At 37.0% G+C, this 20139-nt stretch overlaps 2 protein-coding genes across 3 annotated transcripts in view; one reads left to right on the top strand and one right to left on the bottom strand.

Moving 5' to 3' along the window:
- Positions 1–12509, top strand: part of Hipk (Homeodomain interacting protein kinase) — a 138271-nt gene extending 125762 nt beyond the window's left edge. For both annotated transcript variants that reach the window (XM_068767123.1, XM_068767124.1), the window contains 12 exons: positions 469–624; positions 1631–1750; positions 2175–2380; positions 2750–2815; positions 3069–3176; positions 3489–3712; positions 4430–4635; positions 5771–5971; positions 6311–6388; positions 6600–6808; positions 7863–7955; positions 8960–12509. In XM_068767123.1, the coding sequence (XP_068623224.1) occupies positions 469–624; positions 1631–1750; positions 2175–2380; positions 2750–2815; positions 3069–3176; positions 3489–3712; positions 4430–4635; positions 5771–5971; positions 6311–6388; positions 6600–6808; positions 7863–7955; positions 8960–9110 (1818 nt within the window). In that variant the 3' untranslated portion in view covers positions 9111–12509. The remainder of the gene's footprint in view (positions 1–468; positions 625–1630; positions 1751–2174; positions 2381–2749; positions 2816–3068; positions 3177–3488; positions 3713–4429; positions 4636–5770; positions 5972–6310; positions 6389–6599; positions 6809–7862; positions 7956–8959) is intronic.
- A 4185-nt stretch (positions 12510–16694) lies between these two features.
- dap (dacapo) overlaps positions 16695–20139 on the bottom strand; it is a 51950-nt gene continuing 48505 nt past the window's right edge. The window contains exon 3 of the mRNA XM_068766890.1: positions 16695–19330. Coding sequence (XP_068622991.1) covers positions 19188–19330 — 143 coding nt within the window. The 3' untranslated portion in view covers positions 16695–19187. The remainder of the gene's footprint in view (positions 19331–20139) is intronic.

The raw sequence follows: 20139 nt of genomic DNA, 5'->3' as shown, positions 1-20139 counted from the left end.
TGCATAACATAAAAACAATGACTGAAAAAATTAATTTAAAAAACGAAAACATAATGTAGTAAACGTAATAATGACTTATCGTCATATTAAAAAAATAACATTAGGTAGGAAAACTACTGTATACTGTGTAATGGGTAGTGTGCTAACCTGCTACAGCACAGGGTTTAATATTTTATAGAATTTTAATGATTAAAACTTGTTATTAAATTAGGTAAAGAGAAGATTAAAGTAAAATAAAAATTGAAGGTTGTTTATATTTCATATTATATACTTTTTTATGCTACTTTTAAATGTTTTTCTTATTAATATTATGGTGTACCAGAAAGTAAATTAATGAATAAACGAAGATTTATACTTAACATTGATTGGCATAGAGAGTATATTATTCTAGTAGACAATTTTATGTTTACACTGTACACTTATGAACATAAATGAGCAATCAAAAATGTGTTCACTTTGTATTTGCAGGTGTGCCGTCGTTCAGGTAGCGGCGTGGGTGGAGTTGGCGGCGGCGCGGAGTACGGCGTGGGTAGCGTAGTGGCACCCACAGCAGCGCCCACTGCCCACCATCTAGCTTTGACTATCAACCAACAGCGCCTGCGCGCGGCGCCCTACGACAATTTGGTACGTTACGATCTAAATTGTTGTAAATAAGTATAATAATAATTGTAGAATTTAGTATAATTATAGTTTAATACATAATGAGGCTCTTAACATCGCATTTATGTACAAAATCACAACATGCAATTAATGATTACAAACGAAATTAAGTTAAATAGAAGAACAAGATTTGGTCTTTCAAAAAAAAATGAGATTGAACCCAGGCGTAACTTAGAAGACTAAAAACTACACAAAAATAATTACTAGTGAAGTCAAGTAACTATTTTTATATAAACTGTAGCAGTATGTAAGAATTTCTATTTATAATTCTCGATTAATTCCAAAACGACTATATAGTAGTTTTCTAATAATTTAGATATGGCACAAGGACTGGATTCATAGTAATTTATTTAGAGAATTTGACAGTTGGGCACAGCAATGCATGCATCACACATCATCACACATCAAATATTTACTATTGTTGCAAATCAAATAATTTATAGTTATTTGTGAAATTGTTGTAGTCTCTAATTCAATGTTCTTTGCGACATCTATCTCTGCATACAAAGAATTCGAGGGTTGACGGGCGCTGAATTATAGTGCACTATCGTTAATTTTACATTTTCTAATACTTGCTATGTAACATATGATCACATCTCACATATAATCCTCGTTCTTTATAACAAATCAGAACACTTTTAATATTTTACTTTAATTATTATAATACCAGCCCTTACTTTAAATATTCAGTTTGCAAGTTATCTGTAGTGTGTAATGCTACTGCTGTCCAAGAGCAATGCCCCGTGTAGTCCCTTTTAAATACATGTCATTTGTTTTCATATTTATGGATGTTACCAAATAAAGATAGCAGTTAAGACATTAAACAAACAGTAAGTAGGTTCTTGTACCTAATGAGTCATTTAATTTGATTCAAACATGGAATTTACTGAGTCTTGTGTCAAACATTTGTCAGAATTATTATTGTGATAATTATAAAGATATATAATGTTAGCATATTGTATTGCTGCAGTACCAGCTGTACCAGGGCGGACGCGTGGCGGTGGGGGGAGCGCGCCAGTACGCGACGCGTGCAGCGGAGCCCTTTCCGCATCAGTTCGTTTCATCCATACTATGCCAGCCCGCCTACCAGGTGTGTAACTTGCCTATCTCACTTCTTATATTCGACTTTTATTATAAAATTAATATCTTGTAGTGTAGATAAAATCCCGTGACGATTATGTGAGAATATAATCATCATATAAATCTTCATTAGAGAAAGCACTGAGACAGAGTAAGCCACGTCAACGTTATTTGAGATTATATATGTAAGCATTGAAGAAGCTGGAACTAGAGAAGAGAGGTCTTTCTCCAATAATGTAACACAATATGTTTAAAAAAAAATTAATAAAATAACTAAAACTAGTTATTAAATACCTAACATAATCAATAAATATTTTTCTTTCATATATTTATCACCATATAACTAAAGTATTGTACCTTTCATTTTTATTTCTAATAATGTTCTGTATTTAAATGTGTTACAGTATATTTATACAAATATGTTCTACTTTCAGGTTCAGCAGTTGGCAGCAGCGGCCGCGGCTGCTGCTGCAGCCCACCATCAGCATGGGGTGGGTGTGGGCGTCGGCGGTGTGGGTGTGGGCGTGGGCGATGTAGGCGAGTGGCGTGCGCCTCTCATAGTTGAGCCCGCTCCGCTACCCGAACCTGATGTGTGGGACTTCCATCCTCACCATCCACAACACCATCATCCTCATAAGAGGTAACATGAAAGCTGATGTTATTACAGAGAAATATATAAAAATGTTTTAACCACTATATAATAAACAATTTTTGTATTAAAAAAGTCCTTAGTAATGATATTTCCAACCATACAAGAAGCTGGTTTAATGTTGATGATCGTTGTGATATGATATGATGGTTTTAGGCATAAAAAGTAGTAAAATCAATATTGAATGTATTTTTTATTAACAATAGCTGGTGAAATGTCTAAAACTGAAAATTTGCTAAAAAACCAAAAATATGCTTGTTAGTTCTTATTAAAAACTCTTATACAGAAAAGTGAAAATACAACGATTTATGTGTTACTGTCATGGCAGTGTAATTAAAGGCGCGTTTACAATGTTGACAGATCTACAAAGCAGCAGACGAGCGCCGTAACCCACTATCAGCCGCATCACCAAACGCATCAATACAGGTAATAGACCATATTCACCATGTGTTTTAATCTTATTACTTATAATTCCGAGAACATTTTATCATGTACCTTTTTAAAAAGCTTTAACTTTTTTCAATTTTTTGTAGAACTTTCTTTTTTTAGGAAAATTTAATGCTTCTAATTTTTTCCCAAATATTATGTATATATATATATATATATATATATATATTTATATATATATATATAAATATAAATATAGAGATTTAAGTTATGACTTTTATTTATATTATAGTATGGCAAGCAGTGGTGGCAAGAAAGAACCGACTCAGCTGTCTCCAGTAAAGAAGAGGGTGAAAGAAGGTACTCCGCCGTCAAGACATAGGCATCATCATGATCATACGTGAGTAGACCTTCTGAATTGATTATGAACAAATACTATTAGACTTTTTAACTGAAGCAGTTCTCATAATTGCTTCAAAGTTAACAAAAAGTTCATCTTTCTTGCTTAATTGAAAGTTATTATTCATATACAATATCGACTTCACGAAATATATAGATTCCCGATACTTTTCTAATAAAACCAGTTGGAATCTGTTTACATTCCGACTTTCACGAGAGCGTCTATTCACTTTGTGGTCGGTCGAGTGGTTTCCACACTAGTATACTTTGAAGTCAATTAACACAGCTCTTTTTAACCACCACTCCTCAACAGTGGTCAGAGCGGTGCTACGGTGGCGGGCACGTGGGAAGGCAACGGTAACTGCGGCGGCCACACCATTACGATCCGTGATACGCCCTCGCCGGCCGTATCCGTGATCACCATCTCGGACTCCGACGACGACGAGGCGCCACGCCGTCAACGACAGAACCAGCAAAACCATCAGAACCAGGCCCACCACCACCAGCAACCGCAGCAGCATTCGCACAATAACAGAGGTGAGTACAGTATAGGCACCACTTCGGTATGCTAATATGCTGAGAAGAGCCAGCCAGAAAATATGCTCTTTTTAAATGATAACAAAATTTGGTGTCTTCATTATAATATCAACCTTTCAAATAACTCAACAAACTTTAACGCATTTTATTCTATTCTACTACAAATTCTTGAATGCATGAAATAAGATTTATTTAATGCTTTAATTTGAAATTTAAAACTATATATGTGTACACATGCGTACAAAGCCATGAATGTTTTAACTTTGAAAACAGTTCGTTATGAGCTTATTTTATTTCTTTTATTTAGGGTGTCGTCTCCCTGCTTTCATATTAATATTTGAAACTGGCGGATAAATAAAAATAAGAATCGAGTGGCAACCCTCAGAACACCCATTTAAAAAAAAAAACTGTTGTCATGGCGACCTTCATTAAACAGAGAAACAGCAAATATATAAAAAAGTAAACCGTTTTCTTCCAGAACTTTTGTTTATTAAATTATCAATGACATTCTACAAGACTATGTTCACAAACCTTTTCAGTTTTTTGTATTTTTGAGTGATAGGTATCAAGATAATTTTGTAAAAAGTGATTGCGATACAGACTTGATCTAGCATGAGATGTTTAAGTCGAAGCTAACATAATGTAAGAGTTCAATATATCATTCATTATAAAATTTCATGTTATCATACATTGGCTTATTAAAACTTGATTACATAGGAAGTGGCGAGTGTGCGGCGACGACTGCAACAACAACGCACAACAACACCAACAACAACAACGGTGCTGCGCACATCAATAACGGTAGCAACAACAACGGCGCGATAACAGTAAGCAGCGGCGGAGTTATATGCAGCGCGAGAACTCCTCGCGACGAACGGCACGTCAAGCACGAGCCCCATCAGCCCTGCCACCACCATCACCAGGTGAACTTCTCATGACGACTTTGCGCACTGCATCGTCTTTTACTTCCTAGCAGATAGACACCCACTGTAAAGCCTTCCCGACAACCTTTCGTCCCAATCGGCCATCAGTTGCACGAGCGATGTACTCCATCCATTGCCATTTCATATACGCAATTCTTCAAACTACATCTGTGATCTTTGTTTTTCTGCGAATCTCCTCATTTCTGATACGTTCTCGCAGGGAAACTTCGAGCATTGCATGGAACCGAAATGCTAGGTTTTTTGATGATAAATAATTTGGTAACTTCTTAAACTACTGGGCTCTGAATACTCGCGACCGAAACAGTCTGGTGGTCACTGAGGCTGAAACACTTTTAGTGCTAGACCGGGCTTAGTATTTTAGGCACAAAATGTAATACATTTTAGTAAATTTTTTGCATAGGGCTAAATAATTTGAAACTTTGTAGGTAGTTTTTGGGTTATAAAATTGTTAACAATAAACATTAAAATTGGCAGTCAAATTAATAAAATTTTATTGTATTATTCAACAGATTCATATAATGACACACTGCTAATATAATGCACTATTCTAGGTTTGGTTTTCTTATTTTTTTGATATGTATGATATGTGTATATATTTAGATATACTTATTATTTAACTTAATAATATTTACGTTTATATTTGATTACGTATGAACCCGTCATCTGTAAAAGATCTTGGAATCAATAGATAAATAAAAAAGTCCACACTGGCGATTTAGAGTAAATGCCTATATATGTTATTTGAGTATTTTTAAACAGCTATTTATATGATTAATCTTATTGCAAAGTTAGTCTTTGACTTATAATTAACGTTTTATTTTGTATTTTTGTTGTAAATATTTATATTAAATTCTAATAATATTGTTTGTTAGTCACCATTTTACCTAATTAACTATATGAGACAAGCTGTGCCTATTGCAGTATTTTCTTAAGAAACAAGTTCTATTGTAATTGGAATAATATCGAAATGGAAAAGTAATATTTTAAAAATTTTAATATTAAAAAATATATATTGTCCCCTCCCGGACACGATGAAGAACTACACTGTAGAAGCGCGAGTTGAACCCGGAGCATGGTTGATCTAGAAATTAACTTATTGTTATAAAAATTACAGCAACCACAACAACTGGTTCAGCATCAGCAACAACAGCAGCAGCAACAGCAACAACAACAACAAAGCGTCCGCAGCCACGCGCCCGTGCAGCCGCAAGCGACGCCGCAAAGCCAGAAGAAGCGGTTGCTCGCACTCGCGCAACAGGAGGCGCAGGCCAAGCAGGAGCCTCTGCCCGACCAGCAGCCGGCGCATTACGTTTCGGTTAGCTTGCATCTTCTCCGGCACAACATGTAACTGTCTTAAGACACATCACTGTTAAATGATTTGTCTTGTCGCAGTTATACGATACACATAAGTTACCACTGCGGTAACATTTATATAGAATATCGATATGTTATAAAGTTTTATCTACAATTTGTGTTATAATTGTTAAAAACACAAAAAAAACTATTCGAGCTATAATTTCTACAAATTTCTTCATTAAAGACATTATAAAAAATCGGCGTAACTGAATATAATTTAACTTTACTTAAATAATTATTTAACACTATAGTATACAGTAAAGGCCGCCCAGTATTTGACAAACGATGGTTGTTGCAGAGCGGAGCGACAATCCGACAGACGAACGAATATCAGTGCAATCAATACATGCCGGCACCACACAGTAAAAGGGATAGCGTAAGTACTTGTACTGTAACTATAAACATAATCTTCTGATACTAAGACTGGTCGTACAACCAAAAGCCATCAAGTTACAAATCATAAAATAATTTTTATTTGTGATACAAAACAAGTATTTTTAATTTTAAAATGTTTTCTTTTTAGTGGTAACTCTAGAAAAGCATTTGTACTTCACTTGTAGCTTAAAGTTTATTTAAAAATTTTCTAGAGCGGCGGCTGCCGTGAGTACCTGCCAGCTACAAGTGGCGCGATGAGTGCAGTGAGTGCGGTAAACGCTCACGCGGTAGGAGTGGGAGTCGGAGGTGTGGGAGTGGGAGGCGTCGGTGTGGGAAGTGTGGGAGTGGGCGTGGGTCCACCGGCTGCGCACAAACATGCCGCGCCGCATGCCTGGCACCACCATCCCCATGCACATTACAAGTGAGTGTCGTAGTAATAATGCTGTGGTTACATAAATAAATTAGGTTAAGTAAAGTGAATTAAGTTTGCCAAAAATATTACCGGTATGCAACAATTTGGAGATGACAAATACAATTAAGATGTCTAAGGTGAATAAAGCAATAACCATTTGTGGCTCAATTTGTAAGATAATATTCCAATGGACCTGATGTTTACTTAATCCTTTAATTTCCAAAGTGGTCTCTGAAGGTCCTCGGGGGGAAACTCAACTACTTCATTGGCATAAAAAATGAGAGTCACACTTTGCAAACAGGAATCTATGGAAATCGGTACCTGCTAAATTCTGAAATCTGTCTATGACAAAATTTCAAGGAATTGTTGATTTCCAGCATACCGATAAAATAGTTGTGTAAAATAAAAAGTGTTAACTTAATGCCTAAATAAAACATTCTTTCATTGCATTAGATGTATTAGAGGTATTTAATCGCACTTACGTTAGCTCAAGCCATTTCCCATGCAAACACTTAAAATTTTTACCATAATAAAACAACCAGTACCTAACCAGTTTACAGTTTGGGTGACTGAAGTTATCTTATAATTGAATAGTCTTCAGTTGTCTTGGAATGACAATAGATTTTACTTTTATGACCGTAACATTTTCAATAACCTCTGAAACAAACGTATCTAAAAATCTATTTATCAAATAATTTTAAATAACGGCCGGCAACTTTCCAAACTATAATTCAATGGTTTGCTCCTAACTTTACACATATTGTTTTTGATTCATATGTAGGCTGTCAAATTTATTGTTTTAAACTCTATTCATGCCCATAAACAATTGTGCACTACCATGATTATGACAGATCATTCATAACTATTCAACATACTATAATTCTTACACATATACTTTATTATGAAATTCGATCAAATTAGCTTTAGTTATTTTTCATTGGAAGTTGGAATCTCCTACTGGCACTCAAGATTGCTTTTAATCAGCTTGTCATTGGCCGCCATGTTTAATTTCTAGAAGTACTTACACATTAATTCATGTGTACATATTTTATAAAATTTCCAGAACGGCTAGTGGCGGTGTACTGTCGCCGGGCGGAGGTGTATCGCCCGGATACTTGCAGCCACCGCTATACGTGCCTACGTACCATTACCACACGTGAGTTTTGTTCGAAACGATCATTACAACTGGTTAAATCTGTTCATTATTATTATTGTAGAATAGTGCGTGTGTCTCAATTATTGCAGAGGTGTCTATATTGTTACTAAACAGTTAAACATTATTGTTGTTTGGGAGATAGGCAGTAAAATTTTTAGACTAATGTTTGTTAGTCTTTATACCATCTATCACACTACAGAAATGATTGGATTGACACCCGCGTAAACTTATAGTTTTAAAATCCAGAGTTAAACATTATTCATAATTTGTTAGTTTATTTAACATTCAATATTGTCTTTGTTTATTAACAAATAAGATGTAAATAGTCAAATATATTGTGAGTAGATGTTAATGTAAAATAAAATTAATTTTGTTTCTTTATGTATTTATTACCACGAGGTGATACTGGTGTACAGAACAGTCTCCAACCTCTCCTCCCATGGTTGCCGTAAGAGCCGGCTGAGTGTAATATATTCTCTGACGATTAGCGCTGCAGCATCTCTCGAAAACATTTAAAATAAGAATTCGTCAAACCGCGTGCTAAGTTTGGCGTGATACGTCACAAGCCACCATTATCAGGGAGGCCAACATCCTGTTGCAGACCTATGGCTTAAATGATATTAATAAACGAAGATTGACAATATATTATTATATATTATGGGTCTGGTAAAAAAAAAAACTTGTAACAGAATATCTTTGGCTGTACCATTACTCTCTATCTGGCTGGTTTAAATTCAAAATTAAGTTGATAAATCCTTGTTTCGAGATATTTCACGTTGTTTTTTTTTCTGTCAAAATGAATCTTTTAAACATCTTCCATATTAGATTCATTTCGAAATTTTACTTCAAGAAAAAGTAACTTTAATGCGGGTCATATATCCCATACCTTTTTATACATTTTGGGGAGACCAGAAGTGGATTTCTTGCGGAAATGATGATAATCAATTTTGATTAGCAGTTCTTGAAAAGCTTTACCATAAATGGCTAATTTGTTTTGTTTTCAGGGGAGGTGTGGCAGGTCCACCGCCAGCTCACCACGGCAGCGGCGCGCGACTGCCGGGCTACCTGCAGCCCTATTCGCCCACCTATCTCGTGCCGCCGCATGCACCGCATCCCTCACATCAGCAGCATCAACAGCACCTTTGGTACGACTGAGCTGTTCGCCAGTCTGGCCTGCGCTGTCCCAGCTGTCCTAGATGTCTCAGCTGTCTCAGCTGTTCTAGCTGCCTCTACTTGTTAACACATGAAGATTCTCATAGCAGCTGTGTTTATTAATTCCATAAAGACACATTTGATCGGACCAATACTCAACATAATGTATTTTCGATCCCATGGATATCAATTAAAATGCCTGATTAAAAGGATTATTGGTAGCTGGCGCAGTCGCACTGTATAGCCGAGAAGGCGGTGTAACAAATGAGCATGTTTGCTGAGGTGCAACTTGCATGAAGACTCAAGTATATGGTACCATTTTCTTAAGAAAATCTTTGAAGGCGAACAAGATACCAGCGCGACACGAATTCTGGTGCGAAGATCGATAGCGACTCTAATGTGAGACATCGCAAAGCGTTCGCCGTGCGGTGTGGAGACGAAAGGGTTTAGAAACAGCTCGCTTCCCTTTTTCACCAACGACAGGCCAGACTATATGGTTGGATATAACCTGAGCCCTCCTTGGTCCACAAGGGCTGCGGAGCGAGGTTCTCTAAAGCACCCGCCGCGAACGACGCCCATCACACTGCAATTTTTAATTCAAAACTATGACTAGTGTGTCGTTATGTAGAAGTTCCTTCGCGCACCAATTTTTGGGCACCGTGACATTGATGCTTTACTTTTTGTAATTCAAATATTTCCTGTACAAAATAGCTTATCGGGGGCGGGCGGACACCACTGCGTCGCGTAGTGACTGCCGGTAGTGCTGCGCGAGCCCGCACTAGCTAGGTGTTTAGTAACGAATCATTTAATTGTATATGGATTGTACGTGTAAATTAACTGTAATTGCCGACGGGAGCGTGTGGTTGCATTTACTAATGTTTTATGTAGTTGGTAGTTTGTACCAAATCGCGTAACGGGGTGTTTGGCGGAGTGCCGCCTTTAGCTATTTTCGGTTCTACGTGACGTATTGTCAATTACGTTTCTACTTTTAAAGCGTTTAGAGTGTATTTCGTTTGTGTACGATGTTAGTGGGCGTGTTCTTTTCTTTCATTGTTACGTTCCATATCACTTAGTGGTAGCCTAAGTAATATGTAATCAATCAAACAAACAAGAAAGCTGTGTTTTATTACTATATTATATTAACGGGAGTATCTAGATGTAATACGTGTGTAGGATGCGGTGATGGAGTATTCGTGTAGTTCGTAGGTACAAGGGATAAAGAAATAATAAAAAAAAATTATATTAATGTTTTTTTAGCACAGTCATAGTTAATTTACCGAGTGTAAATGTATGTGTATTCACGTTAGTTAGCGCAAAATTTTAAAATGTGAGCTGTAATTGGAATTTTTTTTTTTCGTAAAGTATCTTATCAGGGGTAGTGTATATGTGAAGATTATTTGAATGTTGCCAGTTTATTTCTTTATTAACTAAATACTAATGTCTTTCGTTCGGAATGGCTGTCACGACTGGCGAAGCCTGTAAGTCGATGTCTAGTAATACAAAAATATTACTTGCTCTACTACAGACGCGTCAACTTGCGGTCTCTGTAACTTTGATTTAGAATTACTACTTGACGGACCCCTCTTAGACGTTTATCTGCTTGTTTCCGCTGTGAATATATTATTTTATTAACTAGCGAACGATTGCCAAGTCGACGCGACCAAACTGTAAATAATTAAAAATATAATAACGTAAGTGTTTCATCCCACTAGGGTGTATTAAAGTTCTCCTAAAAGTGTCCATAGAGCTAAGTGCGTGTGGGTCACTGTTTTGCTTATTATTTATTAGTTGTAACTGTTAGTAGTATAAGCAATTTAATTTAATTGATTACTGGCCTTATTAATTAATGTAATCGCAAAAATATAAGATTCTTTTATTACACTTATGTAATATGTAATTCCTACCAAACGTTTTTAATTTTTTTTTATGACAAGACTAATTTAATTTTATAACTTAGTACATACGTTAGTATTGCTGCCTGACAATAAATTTATGTTAAGTTCTTTGAGTTTAATGGTTGTAATTTGATTACATTTTTTTGTTTAATTTGCGAGCATTGTGTTGAATGTGCAAACTTTGTGTCTTCAGATTTATCGAAATATCGTTTTTCTTTCATTTGCTGTCGTGATGATTTCAATGCTGTACTTTTAATTGTTTTTCTTCCATTTTCTTTAATGATTTTATTTTAGTTTGTCTCGTTCCATACAATGCTCCTTACGGGACTACGGCGGTGTGTTGTCAAATCCAATTAATGTAAACTCATTAAAGAGGTCACGAGCAACATTATTAATTATATTGAATTTCATTGTGTCTCAAAAGGTACCTCTTCTTTAGAATTGTATCACTGTTAATTAAATTTTAATCCAACTATATTTTGTATTATACAATAAGAAATTGTTATGGAACTGATATCTAAGAGTAGTTACCGGGAATGTAATTTGGCGTATCGAAAACACGAGTGAGATATTCGGCTGGATTTAGTTTCGTGGAGTGTTTTTTAACGTACTTTGCGCAGACAGTTTGCTTATTAACCAGTCTGCTGTAAGTCTTACTCTTTTGTTCAATGTGCCAAATCAAATGCCAGGTAATATAACAGGAATATAACACACCGCGTGGTTCCCCGATGCGGTGGACGTCCGCGGTCGGTCGCGGCCCGACGCGTGCGTGTTTGCTGTCTCCTGTCTGCTATTTTCCGAATATTTTAGTTAGTTATTCGAGAGGATTGATGATTTGATTTTTTAAAATTAATGTAATGGAATGTTTTAGTTTGGCTTAAGTTTCCAGCGGTGAGTTGTACCGTCGACGCGATGTGATTCTGTGCTCGTTGACGCTTATTACGAAGTAATATAGTGATTTCTTTTTGTTTTGGGACGATGCAATAAAATTAATCTCGTTGAACGATCGTATTAAATCAAGAAATCGCATATTTAGACGCACCGACGGTTTCATAGCGATCTGACCGCGTGTCCGCGTGGCCGCGGCACGCTCCGTGTCGGCCGATTGAATGTACAAATAACTCCCTGAGCGAGTGATGTAACAATTTCATTATCCTTTAATTTAATTAATTTTTTTCTCGTATAAGATTCATAATTAATTTCCTCTGTGATTATTTTCGTAAATTGGCACCGGGGGTGCAAAGTTTGCGTTTGTTAGCTGTTGCAGTTATGCGAACATTACTTTGTCAAGTACCCGCCGGTACGATGCGAGAGCTAATTGTAATAATGGGTATTCTTTGTTTTTAATTTAGATTAGGGGCTTGTGTTACTCGAGACGAAAATATTAACATTATTGTAAATTAGATTTGTGGGTCATCCGGGGATGTAGTACTGATGTTGTTTAAGTTTTATCTTCTATAATCGCATAGTTATAACGAGAGCGTTGTAAATAAACATCCAAATATCCCTTTTTATTTTATTTTTATTTTTACCTTTCATCCATTATAATTTCCACCTTGTCCTTTGTTTTCTTTCACCATATTTACGGGCCTGTGCGTTTGCAGGCTCGTCGTTAGTTTTATTGTTTTAGCGAATTGATCGGACTTTCAGTGGTTTTTAATATATTACACAAATAATTTGATTTTTGTAAAATTAGTTTTGTCCTCATTTAGCCGTTATAAGTACATCTTGTTGATTTTACGGGAGATTCCGTTACTATATACCATATAAACGATCAAGCGTATATTTAGTTTGATAAAATTATCTGCAGTTGCATCTCGATGGCTCGCGTCAATGTAACAGTTGTAGTCAATAGTATGGCGCTAGTCGCCGGAGCTGCTGTCTCGACAATAACCCAGTGTCAGACAATAATGATTCTTATTATTTGCGTGTTAGAGATTTATTTATTTCACCCCGTGTAGGCAATAGTTTGCCACGTAGGTCCCATAGGTATATAGATCTGTTAAACGCAGCGTTGTTCTAAAACCATTAAAACTACAAACTCCGAAAATGGGATTTGATTTAGCAAATTATTACAGGATTTAATCACTATAATAAAAAATATTAATGTACAAGGAAATTTTATTTGACGGTAAGGTTCTGAAGAAAAAAAAATTAAAATTTTTTTAACTACATAAGCAATGAATTATGTACATAATAGATGATTGTGGAGTTTAGAAATGGTATTAGAACATCGTAATCTAAAAATAATTATTCGCATATTGGATTGTGTACCTTTCGTCCGTTAAACTGTTATAGAGGGCGTGTTTAATATCCTGCTTTATAATATGAGAGAGCATGGTTAATGAAAATTAAATAATATTCAACGGTCGTTTATATATGAACATAAATGTAAATAAAATAAAAAGATTAGTAACATTTTATTTACTAGACCTAAGTGAATGTCTACTTTAAACTTTGAAAATCATAACTTCACGCACAAGTTCATTTTATTCATTTTTTAAATTATACATATTTAATACTGACTGAATATAATCTTATCCTATTTGTGCTTAGAAAACTGCTTTTGTAAGCAAAAGTATTGTGTAGTTAATTGTGCACGTAGAGCCTTGTGTGAGTGTAGGCGGGAGATGTGTTTAATTTTAATCAATTTAATGTGCACACCTCGTTATATTAAATCTTTTAGGACTTTGTAATACGCAGCGACAAAGGATCGAAGTTAGTAGGATAGGGCAGCGCCTGTGGGAATGCCGAGGCAAGGCGGTGCGTTCGAAGCGGGAACACGATGTCGCTCCGCACTTGCTGTCGTAAGGTCTACTCTAAGTCTGATGTCATACCTTTGTATGGTCGCAGCCGTCGGGCTCCGTGGTTTAGTGTACTTTTGTAATATTTGACGTTCGATATCTACCTGATAGGTATGTGTGATAATAATAATAAGCTTTCTCAACTAGATGAAGTACAATGAATTCTAATTACTTATAGGCCAATGTTTATAAATATTATTTTTACACTGTCTATTAATATAAATGTGATTTTTTCTGTAGTCGATAATGTCTTAGATTACTGCGCAGTCCAGCCGCTCCGGTTCTTCGCTTGTTGACACACGCGTCTCGGTCGACTTGTTTCCCTTTTATCTGTAACAAACTTTACTTGCGTTGTGTTGTCTGTCTCGAGGCGTTCGCGCGTGGAGTTTCAATATTTGTTGCAGTTCGTACGTGTTCTTCATAAGAATCGCGAAGCTCCCGCACCGAGGAGCCGTTTTCACCGAAATGTTTTTGCCGTCCATACATCGTACTCGCGGACAGCTGGACTGTTGTTATTGAATAATTCTATTTATTTCATTTTAACTACGATTCAGATTTCAACACCATATTAGGATTAGTTTTAATATTATACATAAATGTCTGAAATATTTTATATTTACCTATAGAGCTTATAGAGTGATTAGGGCCTTAGTTATGGAGCGGTTCGGAGGCTGGAACAGTTCAACAGAAGTCATCGCAAGAGACTTCGGGCGGTGCCATCGCCCGGATCGCTTTCCCCAAATAGAAAATCGGGGATGTACCAACGTAGCGTTGCTTTTAAATAAATTACATGTCAAAACTTTGTACAAGCTGCGGGTGTAGGGTAAATTGCATAGTGTTGTTCGTGTCTCCCCGCGGACCGGCGTCAGTGACAAACCTGCTTGCAAGAGTCTAGGCGCAACTGTTTTTACTTTGCCGAAGTGAAATTTCGGTTTCAGTGAGCTTGTGAAAATACGCGGGCGAACAACGCCCGACGAGTGGGCGCATATCCTGCTGGCGCCGAGACCGTGGACCCTACATCCATTATTATTACTATATTACTAAATAATATAATTATTTCTATTACATGTGATTTGAATGTCCAGATTACTCGAGATTTGCTGTTTTCTATATAACAATAGAATAAGTAACGATATCCTCCTAGCGTCCAATGTGATTTTGTCGACTTCTGTCTGGTGTAGCGCCTGACGCGCCTCGTATTTACATTAATATTACTAACACATATTTATGCTAGACTAGTTTCTGCAATGTAGAATTATGACCAAATTAGCAAGTAATTAAATTATATCTTATAACACAAATGTAACGTTACCCGTACGCGAGACGTGAGCGGGTCAGCACTGATGCGGGATTGGGGAAATGAAAGTACAAATTTATCAAACACTCCCCACTCTACAATGCTTACAAACTCTTTCATTATATATTTGGTGTTTTATATAAGCGGGCGAAGCCGCGTTGTCGTTTTAAAAATGTTTCAGAGTTAAATAAATGTTGTATTAGATAATTCGTAATATTTCTGATTCGGTCATTTTTGCATTGTTCGGTTTACTAAATGTTTCTATAGATAAAATAATCTTTGAAAATTTTTATGGAATATCCTCACGTTCGGTCGGTCGTTTTGTAATCACGTGTATTAGATTCGTCGTAGAGTAGCGGGCGGTGACAGGATCACGTTTTCGAATTAATTCGTAATTTTATAACAATCGATGTGCCTAAGTGTAATACTCTATCATAGAATGTATATAATGAATAGTTACGATATTTATTGAAGTCTCGGGATCGGTTCGGGGGCGAAGTTGCGCTTCGTCGCGCGTTCAGAAACTAATTTAGCGTTTTCACGGATTGTTACGGTGGTTTATAAATCCTTTTCGAGACAATAACTTCTTGAATTGCAGTACATGCGGTTTTTATTTTTCTTGTGATTGCCTTCTTTCACTTATACGTGTTCTAATGTTTTGGTAAGTTTATTGATTCGGTCACATTTCACAATAGCCTTGTACTGATTAGCAACGTAATTTTCTGATTAAAGCTTACGTTTTGTACCGTTTCCACGAGAGATTTACTGTGACACGTAGTATCGTACCGTCGTTTGAACACTAGCTAATTAGAATTGATAACATTTTTGTAGCACGCCAGAGATTTTTGCTTTTAACCTAAATTTAGCGGTTTTTCTTTACGTATCGAGAAATATGTATTCGAAGTTAGATGTTAGCAAGGCCGCGCTGGCGGTGCTTCAGTGTACTCTCGAGTATGTTATTGTATCTGCATGTAAATCATCAATACTCAACGTGTACGCGAATGATGGGTACCCGGGTAGCTGTGTAGACTTGATTGTGATATCAGTAAACATTTTCATACGAGCATCCAACTGTTGTTTCATTTTGTTCTAACCCCTTCCACCTACTGATTCTCTGATGTCGTTTGTAAAGGACGATTGGTTGTCCGTTGGTAAACTTTTTAATAGCTTAAGGGGATCTTTGCCTTTACTTGACAGTTACTTTATTTATTTCACAGGAATGGCAGCCGCGAAGCCAATTTCATTACCGCGACGTCCTTAAAAATAATATTTGTGTCTACTGTTTTTACGTAGGAAGTGAGCAGATGAAGGAAGCAATTGCCTCACTTCTAATGTCGTTGATAAGTTTAGTTAATGTGTGCGTGAACAAGGAAAGTTGAGAAGATTTAGTGAGTAATATTTACTTAATTTACTAACTGAAGGAGTTTTCAGTACGATTGCGTCGCCAACGACGTAAGCGTTAGTTGATCAATTGCTCACCAATGTTCGATTCTATCAAACCTTATCAACTTTTACAATTGCATCGTATCCAGGGCTCGCGGATGGTGGATGTGAAGGTGATTTCGGGAATAAAAACACAGTTATCGTATGAATTAAGCTTTTTTTAACTAATTATATTTTTATACATTATATAATTATAATATGGACTCGATACACAATAAAACATTCATTAGAATAATGGCCGAATATGTACACAGGGCGCGGCGGAGAGCGTGTGGTTTTTGGCTACTCTTGCATACTGTACAAAGAAGACTAATAGTGTCGGTTAATAACAGAATTTATATTCAAACGATTGAAACGATGATTCTAACATACAGAAGTCTGAAGCTACACGGTAAATATTTTATTGATTAACAATTTGAATTTCATGTGTGAATTCATCCGATCCACAGCATACAGTGGTTTTTCTTTTCTGTTCTGTTCTATTATGTCACAGGGCGGGCGGCCGACGTGAATTCGTCTACAATAAATACACGTGCTCTGGTATGTACAGTGCCGACGCCGGCCGGAGCGGCGCCCGCGCACCGCCGCGCCGCGCCTTAACGCTCTGCTTCTGATGTATTAAATCTTTTCTCATTCGACGTCGACAATCGACTCCATTAAAGCGAACATTAATGACATTGCATACAGTAAAATTATGGTCTGAGATCATATTTAATACATCACAGGTGTTAAAAGAGAAATATATGAAGATTACATTTTAAAAGATTGCAAATTGTGTGCATAGGAAATATGGAAAATCCTCAACGGCGTAATAATATAAATTAATTATTATAATATCCATTGTATTAAGAAATAAATATTTGAAATAAAATTACAGGAGAGTTAGTTCCGAGAAGTAATTGATCGTTGACAAATATCGCATATCGTCAAATCCATAATTAGGAAAATAAAATAACTTACACATTTCAAAAAACAATATTACATTGGCGTCGTCCAGGCAACGGAGGCGAAACTGTTTCGTAAATAGTCGTCCAAAACCTTAGAGTTAGGGACGATTATCTAGGATTGTGTTTATGAAGCTTCATCATAGTTACAGTTTGTTTCGGCGTTTAGTTTGCCGGGCATTGGTGAATGTTTGTGTGAGAAACGAGTGAGTACCAGCTCGGACGTCCGCTGCCGAGGCGACGCATAACACAATCCATAAATTTCACAAACGTCAAAATTTCTTACAAACAATACCAACTATGTTCCGAATAATTACACTGATAAATACGTCCCGATTTCTAGCTTTATATAAATATTGTCTTCAAATAATCAAATAGTCAGAAGTTCATTGGGTAAGCGGTTTCGCGCGTCGTAATTGACCAGTCGACCGGCAACATCTGACTTAGGACTACTTCGAATGAGTTATACTTGTTGTCCACGGGGATGCGACCACCGCCAAGCGCTTTTATCGCTACAGAGTTCTGTCGACTCCAGAGCGCTACAATCGCACAACTGACTCGTTAAAGACAAAACTCTATTGCTAGCTCTCAGTCTCGTGTGTCGCGTCTTCGTGGATGACGATGATTAAACGATAACGAGTTGTCTTTTTAACTTCGACCGCGGCCCTCTACCTACGTGAAGTGAAATGATTTGTACTGTCGCCGGACCGCAGCCAGCGCGCATACACGCGCACGGATTTCCAATTAAAACAATTCTCTATACAACCATAAAGAATATAATCCATTAAAATGCAATAACAAAACAAATATATTATTCTACGGAGCCTAGCTGTCGTAACCGGACAGCGCTCGCCTCGACGAGCTGAGCGGAGGAGGTCCTCTGCGACGTCAACACATGCAGATGCCTTTAACACCCAACTACCCTCAGACTCGAGCAGCTGCTCCGTTATTTTATTCGTAAAGTTAAAATATGCTAATTCGCGTTAAATGCTACTTCAAATGTGTTCCCAAACACAAATACTCAACTGTTAGATATAAAATTGTTATCAACTTAATAAATAAATATTATTGGCAAAAAATATTCTGTTTCGAACGTAACAAAATTGTTTTAGTTTTTGAGTATTTGTATTTTTACTATACTAAGGTTCTGATTTATACTCTCTATCTGCGTCCGCATGCCTCTTATTTATCTCAAAAAAAAAACGCGTTAAAAATGTTTGAACGCAGAGGGACCGAAATTAAATTCCTGACCCGCGTTAAAGCACTTTCGAGGCGACATTTCATTGACCTTTACTCGACATACCCTCTGAACAAACTCCAAATCTTAAAAGTAAACACTCCACGTGACCCAATACGACTACAACTTAACCTAATATAACTTAATTAACGTGTCAAAGAGATCATAATAAACTTAAATCTAATGCGTCACATTTAATATTGCATTCGTGATTTGAGAGAGTTATCCTGGTACCGGGACACGGCCCGCGTGTGGACGTCTGGTGCGTCGGTTGAGCAATACTCTGTTGTGATGTAGCAGTGACAACTAAATACATTAATCATTTATACAGCTCGGCTACGTTGTAATGGTTGGAGTTATCTTAGGCGACACTTGGTAGCCGACGACTACGAATAAATAAAGAGATATAACATAATTTGCACATGGTGTCGCACGGAGGCGACGGCCGCAGGGCGTCGCTCTAGCTGGGGCGTTTAAAGTGCGTCTGTGTGAGTCGCGCCACCTTGGGCGGGCGGATGTGCGCGCCGTGTCCGCACTCGTGCTTGTGTACGGACGGCGACTTCTTGCCGTTACTCGATAACCTCTTCCGGGGCTTCAGGAAATCTGGAAAAATGAAACAATCGTTAGCATTGCACTGATATATCACAAGTTACATTGCCCTCGTAAAATTCATGGGCGGAGCCGATGCAGTTGGGCGAATGAGGTGTCCCCTGCGAACAAGTAAGGTACACAACGAAGCGATTTGTCAACTATTTTATGACTTCAAAAGAAATAAGGCCATAAAAAGTACCCCTAAAAACTAGGGTCACCATGAGAATTGTATGGAATGGGAATCGCACTTAAACATTTTTAAAGACAAATATATTATGTTTTGTAGGTATATACGGGTAAAGAAAGTTCTATACAAATGCAAAGTGTAAGAAATAAAATTTTCGTAGCATCGTTGCACCCGGAATCGAGGATTCGAAACCCTTCGCCAGAAGGACACCCTAGCGTCGAATCTTTTACAAAATAACCGTTCCTAAGTCAGCCGAGCGGCAACCATTCTTTAGGACTGTTTGAAATTTTGAAAAAAGAATATGAGCTTAAAGAGTATAAAAGTTTACGAGGTTTTTACTACTGTTTAATCTGCTTTATAATGGCCGAAGGCTGTGAGTTACTGTTACGGCGTGCGAGGCGGCGCGGGGACGAAGTTCACGGGCGGTTCGCTCGGGAGCGATTAGATAAATTTAACCGGCTAACACTTTACAACACACGCGACATACATGAAGTGTTTAGGAAAACATTGTTGAAATTGTAATAATATTCCAGCGAGTCGGGCAAACACGCGAGCGATGCTGTCTCGTGGAAATGCTTATTTATAATAACCTTTGAATCTTGTTCCCTAAAAGCCAACTTACGTAAATTGATGC

The sequence above is a fragment of the Battus philenor genome, unplaced genomic scaffold (assembly GCF_028537555.1).
Source record: "Battus philenor isolate CCGP_79_NKW_IND1 unplaced genomic scaffold, ilBatPhil1.0.hap1 SCAF_22, whole genome shotgun sequence".
Taxonomy (NCBI): Eukaryota; Metazoa; Arthropoda; class Insecta; order Lepidoptera; family Papilionidae; genus Battus; species Battus philenor.
The sequence above is the reverse complement of the archived record's forward strand: the minus strand, read 5'-3'. Positions and strand labels throughout refer to the sequence as shown.